The sequence below is a fragment of the Aulonocara stuartgranti genome (assembly GCF_965226115.1).
Source record: "Aulonocara stuartgranti genome assembly, chromosome: 13".
In the NCBI taxonomy this organism is placed as follows: Eukaryota; Metazoa; Chordata; class Actinopteri; order Cichliformes; family Cichlidae; genus Aulonocara; species Aulonocara stuartgranti.
Window position 1 is genome coordinate 9,494,652 of NC_138949.1, and position 15,185 is coordinate 9,509,836.

At 39.7% G+C, this 15,185-nt stretch overlaps 1 protein-coding gene across 3 annotated transcripts in view; it reads left to right on the forward strand.

Moving 5' to 3' along the window:
- rmdn2 (regulator of microtubule dynamics 2) overlaps positions 1-14,692 on the forward strand; it is a 39,563-nt gene extending 24,871 nt beyond the window's left edge. For all 3 annotated transcript variants that reach the window (XM_082556420.1, XM_082556419.1, XM_082556418.1), the window contains exons 6-11: positions 6,438-6,513; positions 7,067-7,144; positions 9,253-9,351; positions 11,373-11,426; positions 11,533-11,613; positions 12,878-14,692. In XM_082556420.1, coding sequence (XP_082412546.1) covers positions 6,438-6,513; positions 7,067-7,144; positions 9,253-9,351; positions 11,373-11,426; positions 11,533-11,613; positions 12,878-12,931 — 442 coding nt within the window. In that variant the 3' untranslated portion in view covers positions 12,932-14,692. The remainder of the gene's footprint in view (positions 1-6,437; positions 6,514-7,066; positions 7,145-9,252; positions 9,352-11,372; positions 11,427-11,532; positions 11,614-12,877) is intronic.
- Positions 14,693-15,185: the final 493 nt, after the last annotated feature.

The following is a 15,185-nucleotide window of genomic DNA, read 5'->3' on the forward strand; positions in this document are numbered from 1 at the left end:
CGGTGCTCAAACCGGTGCTTAAAGACTGGAGAACACAAAATTGGTCCAAAAACCTCTCATGTTCAGCTGGTTTTTTGTAAAAAGATAACAATGTTAGCCTTTTCTGCAGCTATGGGGCATATATGGTATCACTCTTGGCTGGAAGCAGTGCTTAATGGGAAAAAACACAAACTTTGTCCAAAACCTCTCATGTTTAACTGTTTTCCACTTTTTCTTTGGTCATTTTAGCCTTTTTGGCCAGGGTGAAGGGAGTATCTGCCATCAAACAAGAAGACAACCGCATGTAGCTATGATGGTGTTTGCTAGTTCACCTTACATGCATTAATGTAATAACGTGGTTAGCCTACTAAACGTAAATTACACGCGAACAACATTAAGCTACTCACGCAGAGAAGAACGGCTGCTGCTGCATCATCATCCGTCATCATTTCTGCTACACTGACAGGGCTAGGGGCCAGGACTCTCCTCTTCGTGTTTTTGGGGGATATTGCTAACTCCGGGTCCGATAACAGGCAACCTACGCACAGTAGATGTGCTCGGTGTGAGGTCTCGCAGCAAGCTATCATACGGCGCATTTCTGGGCTTTTAAAAAAAAACGCTATGCGGCGCCAGGTGTTTAATCGGATTCTTGGTGTTACCTCCTTTGACAGTATCACAGTATCAGCTTAAAGCACTTGTTGCAGGCTGCTGAGTTTGCATCTTTTGCTGTGAAGTACAGCCAGACTTTTGACCGCTTCGCCTTGGGCATTTTTAATCTGTAGCTCTGCTCTAACAGAACGTACGTACCTGGACCCGCCTACTATCCTCGGAAACGTAAAATTATTGGCTAGAAGTGTATCACAGCTCAGGGAAAAAAAGCACCGAAATAAAGCACCGAAATGTGCGCTGCTTTTCGGTCTGGTTACTACCGTTTATGTCAGAACCGGACAGTGGTACCCATCCCCAGTTAAGAGAGATGACACATTCTGCAGAAATAGTAGAAAAACTTTACTGAACTCTTAGTTTTCTGTTTCAGCTTGGTTCACAGTTTCAGTGAAGCACTGTTTTGTGTTTTTGTTTTGTTTTCATTTTTTTTAAAGCAGTGAGACTGACAGTAATGAAATGACGAATGACCAGTGTATCAACCATATCTGTTGCTCGCAAATTGCTAGCAAATATTGGTATATAAGCAAATGTAGTTAGGAATATGTCGGTAACAAGTTATAGATCAAAGGGTCTTCATTGTGTGTATGTTTACATGTGGTTATGTAGAATAAAGTTAATGCTAAAGTTATGACCTTACTATAGTAGCTATACTCTAAAAGCACCTTGAGGCAACTGTTGTTGTGATTTGGCACAATATAAATAAAATTGGAATGAATTGAATAATATTGTTAAAAAATTAAGAAACAACATTCCGTTTTAAAAAAAGAAATCAAGAAACCTCTTTTTATGTGTCTACGTTTGATAACGTTGATGTTGACGTCATCATTACACCTCCATCAAAAACAAGGATTATACTAAAAACAAAAAAAATGACTTCCTTATTTAAAACTATTGTTAAAAAATAATAACTAACCAAAGTTTGGAGACAGTAGGACCTCATACAAGAACAAAACACATCCTCTCTGGGGTTTTATGGTTGTTTAAGGCTTTAAGTGATGAGGTAACAGTGGTCACCTTAGGAGAGATTACACATACTTTCCCATTATGTCATGCAGTCTTTTTGAGTAGAAGGTGAATAAGGACTCTTTTGAAGTTGGATGTGTGTAGAGGCACTTAACTTATTCAAAGAGCACCTCTACCCCTGCATACTACCAGTGTACTCCGCACTAAAATAAATTTTATGTCCATGTCAACTCTTAATACTTCAATTTCTCCTCTCCCAGGTTTCAGTTTTCAAAAGCACTCAGTCTATAGCTATTGTGTCTATTTACAGGGCTAATGTATTGACCACGTGTATGACATTAGATGAATGCATACGCATACGTGTGGGGCTTTGGGGACATTGAGCGTGGAGGCCGGTTTGTGTAATCTGACTGACGGGAGGCGTGATGGCATTCTTGTATCTCTGGCTTTGTATATAGGTGCATTTTCATTGATCCAAAGTAAATCCCCGACTTTAGAGCCTCACTGATGATACAAAGACCCACGGATTAAGCAGGGAGACAGAGGAGGACAGGAGGATGGAGTAACTTTGAACTTTGCAATGACAACCCTAATTTTAAACACGTGCCTCATAATTGGTGGCAGCACTGTGCTGTGTTCCCAGCAGCCTTGGAAAGCCTGTGTCTGCTTAAACTTCACACCTCTTTGTACACCGTTGGAACACTTATCGTGCCATGAATTTCGTCTCCCACGCATAGAAAAACAAAATCAACTAATTTTGTCTTGAGCAAACTCGCATACTCTCACACAGGTTAGCCGAAATTCCTCAAGTTTCTCCTCCTGTTTCTGTACGGCTTTTAGTCTGAACAGGTGCCTGATGGTGTAAAGTTCAATGAGCTCTGTGTGTTTGGATGTGAAAGTCAATCTGCTGCTTCTTCCATGCAGCTGAGACTTGGGGCTTTTTGCCAAGTATAGTCGGTGATATTGAGTCTGTTAACAACGTAGGCTGACCTTGCACAATTAAGAGCTCTGTCCTCCTGTTATTGTACTCTTTCCTGATTCCTTTTTCTTTTCTTGCCTTAGAGACTCAAATATGAGATAGAATTTCAACTATCAGTAAAAATGAAAGGATAAACAACAGCAGGTAGACCCTAAGGGCAAACGCACCTTTGTACACCTTCGCATCTAATTTCCTCATACACTCCCTCCACTTACCCTCTGCCCACACTCCACTGAGGATCTGGTGCATTTCAATCCTGTTTTCACAGAGTGACAATAAACCCCAAAATGCCACACTTGATCTCCTGTATGGTGTTTGCAGATTCTAACCCAGACAGACATCTGCTTACTTCCCACAGTCCAGCTGCTGGTCCAATAATGGTCCAATAATTAGCTACTCTACCAAATCTTTTCTTGGGGAACATGTGTTAGTAAACACTGTTTGAATTGCTTCATGCTGAATGTTGGTGTTAATCATTGAGTGGGAGGCTAAAATATGTCTTTGCAGTAAGCTGAATGTTGGGCAATCTTTCCCACAGCTGTCACCTGGGAAATAATTGATCTTAGTTGCTCTTCTTTGGTTGTATTTGGTCTCCTCGTGTTGTTACTGTCTAGATTTATTGCATTTAATCACATCAGCATATTGCAACACGTACATATAATGCATGTATGTCATTAGAGCCCATTGGACTTTTTGATGTACGTATTTGTAGATAGATTTTCATGGTTAATTATTATTGTCTAAAAGTATTTCAAAAATTGCTGCCACAATGTCAAAACATTGCTTTATAGTTTAATCACAGCAGAATTTAATTTACAGAGATTGGGTAACAAACACCAAAACGGCTAATCCTCATGTTGACACGCTGAAGCAATGACATTCTATTTATAAAGTTACAAAACATATCAAATTGTTGAATTTATTTAATCCATTCAAGAGATTTGAGACATTTTATACAGGAACAATCTACACACATAGCACACACACCTTTATTTTTCAGTACTTCAAGTAGTTTTCAGGAATAGTACTCCATATTTCTTACAGGACATTCAAAGCTCTGTCTTGTTGGTTGCCTTTTTGTTCTGTTTTGGATCATTGTCATGTGGAAAATTAAGCAATCATTGTGCATTGTGGATGAAAATTTGTCAATAATGTAGTCCATGCCAGAGCCTCCACTATGTTTTCGAGCTGACCATCTCAATCTATTCTGGTTACAATTTGAACCAAAAACTTCATATTTGGATTCATCACTCCATAAAACATGTTGCAACTGATTTTAAGACAAGTTATTGTTTGATTAACCGTCGTTCAACCTTTGCTCCGTGTTTCCTTTCCTTAAGAATCACTCTTTGAACGCTGCTTCTCCTGTGAGACCTTTATTGATACGGCTTCAGTCAACAGTAGATGGATAAAATGAAGGGCCAGATGGCTCTCTCAGGCCCTGTGTCAGTGTCTCCCAGTTCTTAAGGACATGGCTTTGAGTTACTGTTTAGTTTTCAGGTAATACCCCTTTGAGAATCATCTTAATGGTCTAAAATAAATATCCTAAGCCTGTCAAACTCTGTGGCATTTTTATAGATGATCAGCTAAAGAAAATGGAACAAATTAAGTGTTTTTGCAACAGGATGGTAGAAACAAAGTGCATAAAGATGCAATTTAAAATTGTTCTTTGCTAAGTTGTCTGTTATCTGTAGACTCAACACTGGGTTATTCCTTTTTTTTGTGCCTGAACGATTCATAGGTCACCGTTGAGCATCTTAAGAAGCAAGGGAGAAAAAAATGGTCAGTTATAAAGAGCGGACTGGAAGTGACTATAAAAGCAGCAATGTCCAACGAAAAACTTTTGCTTTAACTCTTTGCTAACAGTGAACCATTAAATACTGTGAGCAGCTTTTAACTACTAATTTACTTTTTTTTTTTTTTTAAGTGAAACGGTCACGTGCAAACCAACTGTGTCGTGGCTTGGTTTCCTATCTGCAGATATTTAGTTGCCAGTCAAAGATTTGCTCAAAGCATTTACATCCAGCTGTGTGTTTTCATTGGAAGCCAGGCAGCACAACTGCAGACAGATAGCATCTCTGCTCCTCTGATGTTGTAGCGCGCTCCACTCATCAAGCGCCAACCAGTGGGCGCATGGGCACACCCTGCTCCACTTAAGAAAAATAAACACGTCTTTTTTGTTTAAAGTTACATCTGCCCGTGTTTGGCCAATTTAAAGCATTTAAAAGTGATGTGATTAACGCGTGTCTCATCTCTGACAATTTTCCAGTAAGTGTGAGTAGTTCGTGTGAAGATTCATGTTTTATGATGTTTCATCCAACCATAACCAAAATGATTGTTAATTTATTTTCATCAGATACCGATCAGATAATAGTTGGAACATTCTCAGCTGAATGAAATCTCCTCCTTTGCTCATAAGATTAATCTTTCTGCCGTCATGATCTTAATTTAGTAATTACCTGCTAATCGTGTAGTATACTCTGCAGTTTACTTCATAGCCCCCATCATTTCATTATACTGTGCTAAAAAAATCTACTCACACATACCAGACACTGTAGTACACACGTACAGTTGTAGATTCCATCTCCCATCACCGCCACCGTGTCAGGCGACGCTGTCAGATGACCTTTGCACACACTGATCCTTCATATAACAAGGTGTTTATGTTGCTCGGTGGTGTTTGACAGAGTACCAGCAGGATTAAAGCAGCCGTGCAGTGAAAAGGCTTTGATCAGCTCACTCCTCTCCTCTCCGAACCCTCTGCGTCATGCTGACTTACAGATCCCAGAGCTGAAATCGCCCTTTGTTTCGCTTCCACCTGCCCACTGGTCCAAGGCCAGCGTATTAATTAGAGAGCGGGGGAATAAGATGGAGCAGCTTATCTTTGCTGGTGCTGTCTAATGAGGAGTCTTTCCACAGACCACTGAGTATGGTGGGTTTTTTGGAGGCCCTTTGGTTGTTAGTGACCCAAAGAAAAGGTGGTGTGACTGTGAGGTGCTGCTGACCATCTCTGTGCTTCTCACCGCCCCCTGCAAAATATCATTGTTTAACTTCTGTTTTGTCAGAACCGGGGAACCGAGAATGCCTGATGCTGCCGTTGTTTTGCTTAAAATCCAAATTGTGTGAAAAGCTAACGATGTTAGAGGTTAGGTTTTCCTTTTAAGGCTAGTTTCCTTTCAATCTGGTAAAAAATATAGATAGAAACTGAGTTTTGCTGCAAATAAACCACACAACCTTTACAACAATAACTACATTTTACACCTGAATTTAGTCATGGCCCCTCTGTTGTTTAGAAACTTGTACTATGCCTGAAGAAGCACCAAGCACAGAGAGCCAAGGCTCAAGTTGCAGTGTTATAGCACAGTGGTGTGACAAATGTCCCAGTTGCATGGATGGTTTACGCAATAAAAACAAATACAGAATATAATTAATAAAAATATGCAGTTTGGATCCTAGGATCTGGCTGTTTTCATTCCATTTATATATTTATAAGGGTAGAATGTAATTGTAAAACTTATTTCAGCACCACCTCAAGTTTTTGGGTCTGAGTGTTGGATGACCTGGAAGCACTTCATGAACTTTCATGTTTCCAGAACTCAAAGGTTTTTATTGCACACAACAAATTTGGTGCCAAATAATAAATAAGCAGAAGGGTTAGAAGAATTGCCAATACGGTTCCTGCAACTTCAGTTCCTTGAACCCTTTATGATATCATACAGGCTTGAAAACATTAAATATTAATTTGCTGTTTGGTACGATTTGTTTGTTTAGGGTTATTTGGGGTGTTTCTTCACATAGCTTGTTTAAGAGTAGGATGGCCTGAACCTCTAATAGCAGTGTCTCCCCACAGGTATGCCATCATGTGTGGAATTATGGCCGAATATGACACCATCCAAAACAAGATAAAGAACGGATACGTCTTTAAGGTAAGGCATGTGAACGGAGAGCTAGTTTTGACCTTGCAAATTCTTGGAATGGTCAAATAATAATATAATGCAAACAATGCATTTTACATCTATTTATGCATATTGGGCATTGCATTCTCCATGTGCTTAGGCTAAAGAGGAATGGTCATTTTCACAGTTTAAGCCAATAAGACCCTCCTACAGTCATTAAGTTGCATCAGAGTGTGGAACAGCAGCACGTAGCATTTTATCTTCTGTCAGCAGCCTCTAGCAAACACTGTTTTCCCTCAAAACTCTTTGACAGGTGAAAGCGAGAGATAGAGCCCTGGAGAGGGAAGATATTTAAAAAAAACAAAACAAAAAAAAAAACAGAAGAAGAATGGAAAGAACGAGGGAGGGTGTGTGACAGCCAGGAGTGTGCGGTAGCTCGACTAGATCGCGTGTGTGAGAGGTGTTTGTGAAATACTTGTGGGTTGGTGAAGCAGGACAGATCAGGTCAGAACAGAAGGCGGTGCAGCTGTGCTATGAATCAACAGTGAAAATCTTCTCTCTGTCTGTCTGCTTCTCTTCTCAGGATCATCTGGATAAAGCCATTGAGCTGAAGCCGCAGGACCCGCTGTCCTACTACCTTCTGGGCCGCTGGTGCTACGCTGTATGTGACCAGTACAGCACATCTCTATCTCTGCTCAATATGATGTACATTTATGAAGGCTAGCGTGTCTGCGTGACCTCCCACCTCCCTATGCTAACCCACCCACGGTTTCCCCTCATTCATTTCCACTGTTTAGGTTTCCTCAAGGTTTGTTTTTCCCTCTGCGATATTCACAGAGAGCGCTATGGGAGGTTAACACCATCCATTGTTAGCTTTAAATCAGATTGTACCAGGGAGATAATTTCATCCTGTTTCTGTTTGGCTCGTGTTCACTCGGTAGCTGCAGTCATTTGGGATGCAGCACGTGATTGTTTCTGTAACTGTCTAGTCTTTTCAGAAACGCACGTAACATGATGAATTGCTGTTGTTTAGATCGAAATTTCCAGACGTTCTGCTTTTGACGGTTCCTGTTGTTTTATGAGCTGCTCATAACACCTGATATTTTCAGGGGTTGTATTTTACGGGCTGTCTACGGGGCATTCATGTTAAACAATGACCTACTGTTCACATTCAGCCAGCATCTCTGTTTGAAATTTCCTGATGTTGCCAGAGCAATTCTACACCTGGAGTTAGATACAGCTCTGATGACTGTGTGAGGCTGAAGCTGCTGCTGGCTGGTGACATTCTTCTGCAAAAGGTGTCAGTAGCAGAGCAGAAGTGGACGGGGGTGCCCGTTGTCATGGAAACACTAGTAAAATAACAGGAAGTTGGCTGTAAGAGTTCTGAAAAATGATATGTAACCAGTCCTGCTGGTAAATGGGTGCAGATTATTTTAATCTATGTTTTAACTGTTACATTTCTTCATATTTGTTCAGAGATGTCATTTCTATTACATGTTGTGTATATCAGAGTCAAATGAGACCATTTGTTTTGGTCTGAGATGCTGCTGTTTTATACATTATCCAGGGTGTTTTGGATGTCACATACTGAACATCAACATTACCTAAACAGCTCAAGAGATGGCAGCAATACAGCTGTGGTCATACGTTTACATACAATCATCACTGGCATGAATGTCAGGGTCATTTTGGGCTTTTAATGATTTCTTAGAACTGTTCTTTCTCTAGATTTTACAACATTTGTCTTTAATAACTCTAAAAATTAAGAATTGTGTGCGCAAGTTTGACTTTATTCTAGATTTCTATGATCCACATAGGGTCAAAGTTATAAATATTGGCTCACATGTATACATATATACGTACATTACTAAGTGTTCTTTAGAAGTTTGTACCTACACCTAATTCTTTGGGGGGTTTATTTTTGTTTGTTTTTTATGTCAAAAGTCAGAGGATGTGTGAAAGTTTGTGAAAGTTTAATTGTCTTTGTTATTCACAACAGTTCTTTAACTCATTCACTGCCATTGACGTCTATAGCCGTCAATGGCAGTGAATGAGTTAATGGGTTTAACTCATTCACTGCCAATGGCTGGCAGTGAATGAGTTAATTTTCATTCACTGTCAGAAAATAGGCTTTTAAATATTAGCTACAAGGGGCGGTGATGCACTGCTTTTTATGGCTCAGTCACACGAGTCAAAACTGGATGGAAGTTTTTTGCATTTCTTGCGAAGGTTTTCACATAAAATTTTTAGAATCAGACAAAGATAGACGAGCTGAAACATTTAAGTGTGAAAATGTGGAAGAAAATAAGAAATCACAAAGGCGAAAATACTTTTTCCATCACTGTACATTCAGAGTATAGTCGGAACCTGATAAAACAGAACTTCAGAAATTCATCCACAAATAGTGACACAATCGCTGCAAAATAAGAGCGGCCCACAGAAACCCTGCTTTTACATAGAAATATAACTAGAATACAACATGCTGGCAACAAGAGTTCAGTCCCCTGTTGCAAAGAGACATTATGCAGATGAGTTGTTAGAATAGTGGCAAAGATTTGCCATTCTATCACATTTAATCGTCATGTCGTAAACAGATTACATGTAAAGATTAATTCAACCAATTCAGCTGCAAACTGAAATTAGACTGCCTCCAACTTGTTACTATTTCATCACTGACTTGATGCCTTTGACTGTAGCATTACCCCTCTCATCCATTAATGTTAAGCCAAGGTGGCCAATTTTCTTCTGATTGGTGATGTTTGTTTTCAGGTGTCTCAGTTATCGTGGATTGAGAGGAAAGTTGCTTCAACTCTGTTTGGAGAACCACCAAGCGCCACAGTTGAAGACGCACTGAAGAATTTCCTTAAGGTACTGGTGTTTTGTTTCTTAAGCTATTCTGCGATGTTTTATACACACACACCCAGCTCGCCCCTGCGGGCGGTTTATCCTTCAAGCTCGGGACCTCTACCAGAGGCCTGGGAGCTTGAGGGTCCTGCGCAGTATCTTAGCTGTTCCCAGGACTGCGCTCTTCTGGACAGAGATCTCCGATGTTATTCCCGGGATCTGCTGGAGCCACTCGCCTAGCTTGGGAGTCACCGCACCTAGTGCTCAGATTACCACGGGGACCACTGTTACCTTCACCCTCCACATCCTCTCTCTCTCTCTCAATATATATATTTATTTATTTATTTATTTATTTATTTATTTATTCATACAGATGTGGACAGCAATATGCTGTCCACATCTGAATAAAGTGTTTGAGGCAAAGTCAGAGAGTGGGGTGAAGCACGATGAACTGTACAAATAAGAGCAATCATTTCTGAGCACAAACGATGGGCGTAGCCGTCTGAGGTTTAAAGTTTACCAAGAAAGTTAAGCATGATGGTTATATGTAATATTCAGTCCATGTCCTCAAACCAAGAAGTGAGACTTATTTCTTATTCAGTGGTTTATGTTTTTGTACTTTTTAACTGAATACTTGTTCTGACCTCAGTTATGAAACACTTAAATCACACCCCTGTTTATCTTGTGCTACGTTGCAATTTGCCTGCAGGTTGCATCTGTTCCCTGTTTTTAAAGCCCAAACCCTCTGTATTTAGAAAGGCTTAATCTCTGTTCCTACATTGGAAATGTTTATGTAGTGGGGGAAATTACTTTTGCTTTTGGCCAATATTCCTATGCATGCCTCATCTTCATGTCTTCTAGACCATAAGCTTGATTCAGGTGGTCACAGTTACAACATGTCACCAGTGACCTGGAGAAGCTTTAACTAAAACATTATACACCTCCCCAGCCTTGCTAGAGCTTAGTGTAGAGATGCGGCTCCGTTCTTGACATATTTAATGCTGCAGACTAAACTTGTTACTCCTTCTGTGTGAAGATCGAATTCTCAGAATGAAAGCAAGCTCTGTGAAACCAAAATATTCATGTGTAGTCCAAAAGCACACGCTTCAGTTAGTAACAGAAGCTGTTATTACAGACGTGAATGAAAGTCGTGACAGCATGGCTTTTATCGTTTTTAGACAGTGATTCTGTCTGTGTGATTAGCTTGACACTCAGTTCAGAGGAATTTGCTGATATGTCTGCTTTTGTCTAAGTACTGAGTTGGAGCGCCTCAACTCAACTGAACAAACTTGCATTGTGTTGCATTGCATACATTTTAATGCAATGCAACATATTTTGAAGTAGCTCAACAGTATATCACTATATCTGTGTCAGTGTCTGTATGTAGTCAACAGCTGGCTGTCTTGTGGGATTTTCTGTATTCATGTGCTGAATAAAGGATTTGATTGGCTGAATATCACACGTGTACATACGTTACCTACCATAAGAAAAAAAACAAAGAAAAAGCGGCACAGATTAAAATAGAAAGATAAAGTCTGGTCTGTCAAAATCTAGTAATAGTTCTGGTGTAGGTCCAGACTGTGATGTGAATGTTTTTGACCTAATCTATAAACTGTATATAAAAGATGGACGTTTATTTTGTGGACTTTTATTGTGGTGCCTTATTTATGACTCCAGCATGTGTTTAGTTGTTTGTTTCTTTCACAGTAGACATGTTGGTATTCGAAGTCAACGTTTGTTCTTGGGACTTCTCATTGATTACTAGCTCTGGTTAGCTAATGGGGAAAAGACTTAAGAGGTCAAAACTGTTGTAACCGGTTTTAAAAGTATTTTATTTCTTCTCTGAAATTGGACATGGGCTCATGTGGTGTCTTTGGGGATTGGATTCCTTTTGGTGCTGCTTCTAACCGCTTTTGTTTTGTTTTTTTGCACTTGCACCTTAGCTTTTTATTTCTATGCTACAAATGTTAGCGTCTTTTGCGGTCGTTGGAAAACTATGTCTAACTAAGTCTTATGAAACTTTTCTTGTCTGTGTTTTTAACCAGGTCGAGGAGCTCCATCCAGCTTATTCTAAACTCAACTATGTGTTTCTGGCTAAGGTTAGTACTAAACATATCAGTACTTGGATTGTGAAATATAAACCGTTTTACAGATGCTAATAGGACAAAACAGTCGTTTGACAGTTCTGGGTCTTTTCTTTGGTAGTGCTACAAAGACTTGGGTCAGTGCGAAAAGGCTAAGAAGATGTGTCAAGCTGCTTGTTCAATGAGTGCTGAATCCAAAGAGGTACACTTCAGGACCGTCTGTATTCAGATCTGTTTGTTTTTGCCTCATCTAATCCAGCTAGCAAAAACGCATCATAGCTAGGGATGGGTATTGATAAGATTTTCACGATTCCGATTCCATTTTCGATTCTGTTTAACGATTCGATTCTTTATCGATTCTCTTATCGATTCTTTTTTAAAACAAAGGAGAACACTAAGGTCGATTTGCTTAGAACTTTGTTTTATATCTTCTCTTTGAACAAGGTAGAAATTTAGGATTAGCACGGCTTTACAAACCCAACAGTGAGATCTTAAGAGATCCTTAAGAGATCCAGCCTATGGCTCTTCAGTGGGGTGTCACAGGGTCCCCGGGGAAAAAATTGTAATTGTAAAATAAATATTCTTCTGTAGCAATAACAAAGTATAACATCAATTATTCTGTAGCAATTACACAAGAATATCCAGTAATGTCCCTGCCTACAATTAAACACATTCACTTACCAAAAATCGGGGGCATCTGCTGTGGCAAATGGGTGCGAGCCTTTTACCACAAACTTAGTCACTGCTCGGTGACATTCGTCTATCCTGGCCTGAAAGGAGACGCTACCGGTAGACTGCAGCGACAACTGCCAGCATCTGAGCCAACCAGACTCTGTCTGTCTCATCATGGTCACCTAAATGCACAGTAATGGCAAGTTTGGTAATAAGGCAGATCACGCTAACATAATATGCACCGTTAGTTGATTATTTACCTGCCGCATTAACGGGAGAGGACGTGCAAACGTTACCGCTGCTGCTGGGTTGAGATTCACGAGTCCGGAGTGGAATTAAAAACATGACATTCATTTAAGGTTATCACATGTGTTTTGTGAGCAAATGCTTTTGCATATTCGTAGTATTTCCCCCCTTAAATGAAATATCTACTTACAAGTATTGCAAGTTGCCCTGTTGTCATCCGTTCTCGTAAAGTATAACCAAACTTTTTAGCGTTTGAGCCGCTTAGGCGCCGTGTTTCCTGCCAGGTAAATGACGCTCCGCAACGTGGTGACGTCATTCAGCAGTGTACCAGGGGCATGGAGAAAAGTTGTCGACTGGAATCGATAAGAGAATCGTTTGCGAAAATGTCAAATAATTCCAAGGAATTGAAACAGTGGGAACCGGTTCTCAACAAGAACCGGTTTTCGATACCCATCCCTAATCATAGCCTGCTGTAATAGGCAAATTAAACCAAGATATTTAACTGTTTGAAGGTGTTACTCATTCATTATCATGTGTTTTACCTTCAGAATGAAGAGGCACAAAAGGAGCTGAGTTTACTGTGCCCAGCACTTGGAGTGTGACAGCAGAGGAAAGGTTTTTGGGAATCAGTTTGCGAGTACTGCAGCTGCATGTGATAGACCATCGTGTTATTTCACTCTGTGAGTGTAGATAGCGCCCGTGGGTGTAAAATGCTACTGCATCCAGATCATCTGTTGTACCTTTCCAGTCATATTTGTATTATGAAATTTTTAAAAGTAGAAACCAATCATCATAAAGGATTCCAGCTAAATGAGTGAGCTAAACCAGTGTTCTTCAGCTTATAGCAGTGCGTAGCAGACATTCTCTGAGGTCCGATTGCTCTGATAGGAAACTTAATTCCAGTGTGTCTCAGGTTGATGACACAGACCTGTCGCCTTTTGGGAAAGTGACAAACAGGGTTTGTTGTTCCGTCCTATCACATCAGACAATGACGCACCCAAACATTTTGCATTGCTGTGACCACTGAACAGCCACCACCACCCTCCCGATACAAACCAGCAATAATAGTCTCTTTTAACATTCACGTGCAGACTTTATGAGATTATTTTCTCACAGATAAATTCTCTGATCATGACTCAAACTCGTTTACCTCCTGCTCCTCAGTTTCTGTGACAGCAGTACCACCAAATGAAGTGTAGTATTGGACAGCAGCAAGTTCTGTGTGTACACCACACACCTGAAGTCCTGTATTTAATGTGCCCTTTTGCATGTTTGCCAGATCATGGAAAAAATGAAACCATAAATGATGTCAGTGACTTCCTCTTAATAGATTCAAAGAGCACCTGTACAGGAACACAACAGGTTTTTTTTGAACAGAAGCGCCTTTTACTCCAGAGTTCCTATTCCTGGAAGGTTTCCTCCTCTCATAGGTCACCAAGAACATTTGATTTTCCACGCTTTCATTTTTTTAAACCTTTTAAATTGAGCTCTGACACACTCACATGTGATTAGTTTGAAACATGTTAGGAATTTTTCTGAGTCAGCATTTTTTTTGGAGAGCTATGTAACATGTACCACATGAATCAGGAAACCGAAAAGGTGTTTGATGTATATAGAGAGGTGTCATTATGCTGCATATATAGTACACGTTATTGTACTGGTTACTGTGAAATGGATATGTTTCAGTTAATATGGAAAACCAAATCTGACTTGGGATTCAAGGAACTTAAAAAAAAACAAATGAATCTGGTGTTCATGTAAAAAGAGTCACTGACAGGAAATCTGAGGGTGTGTTTTGTTTTTTTGCCATCAAAAACACAAGAACAACAACAACAAAAACCACAGGGCTGATGGCTGTCCATTAAAACCGATCAATAATGCCAGGTTCAGACTCGTTGTTTATCATGACACAGCACTGAATTCCTGGTTGCATAATGCCACTAAAATGTGACCCAATCAGATTGAAATGAAGTTTGAATGTTTCCTTTTATTACTCTTTTACATATTCTCAGCTGTTATTTTTTATTATTATCTCTACTCAATGAAGAAAAACGTGCATATTGATTGAAAACATCGGTGCTGTTGATACTGGAAATTAGTTTAGGGCTTTTATTTTTTATTTCATTGTATTTTTTAAGTCTACTTACAAAATGAATTATTTTGCTTCATGTCGCTTTATGTATTTTTCTACCAACACTACAAATGTTTTTCTTTTTTTCTAATGCCATAACGAGTTCCTCAAGGTTGTATCGCATCGGATGGAGATTATGCATTATACTTGTGCTGTATTTTAGACAGTGTGTGTTTAATGATTGATGGTACTGGAATCTACAATTAAATCTGTGCAATCCTGATCAAATTTGCCAGCTTGTCTGTCTTGTTTATGTTTTTTGAGGCTTTATTGCTGAGGAGTAAAGTTATGTAAGCTGTAACTTATAATTAAGCTATACAGTGATTTATTTGTTTTATTTTTTTTCTTATACTCTAAATTGATCTTAATCCAGAATCAACAGAGTGTAACAAGCTCCTGCTGGAGCCTACATGATTACGGAGACTGTACATTTTGTGCCAGGGCAATTCGGAGTTTGTTACTGGATCACATTCAGGCTAACTTCCCACCCGCCTAGTCATGTTTCAACTTTTCTTTTCTTTTTTCCCGCAGTAGAGCCATGTTAAAAGGGTGCCTCCCAAGTGAGTACAGGTGTTTGTTTATACAGGAATGAAAACTTCACCTTTCCTGGCTGATTTTATGAGCCTCCTGTGCTCTTTAATCAAAAGTCTGAGTTGAGACAGCTGCAGAAATCACTTACACGTTGGTGTGCACACACTAGCTGTCCATTGTTGCATAACAGATTT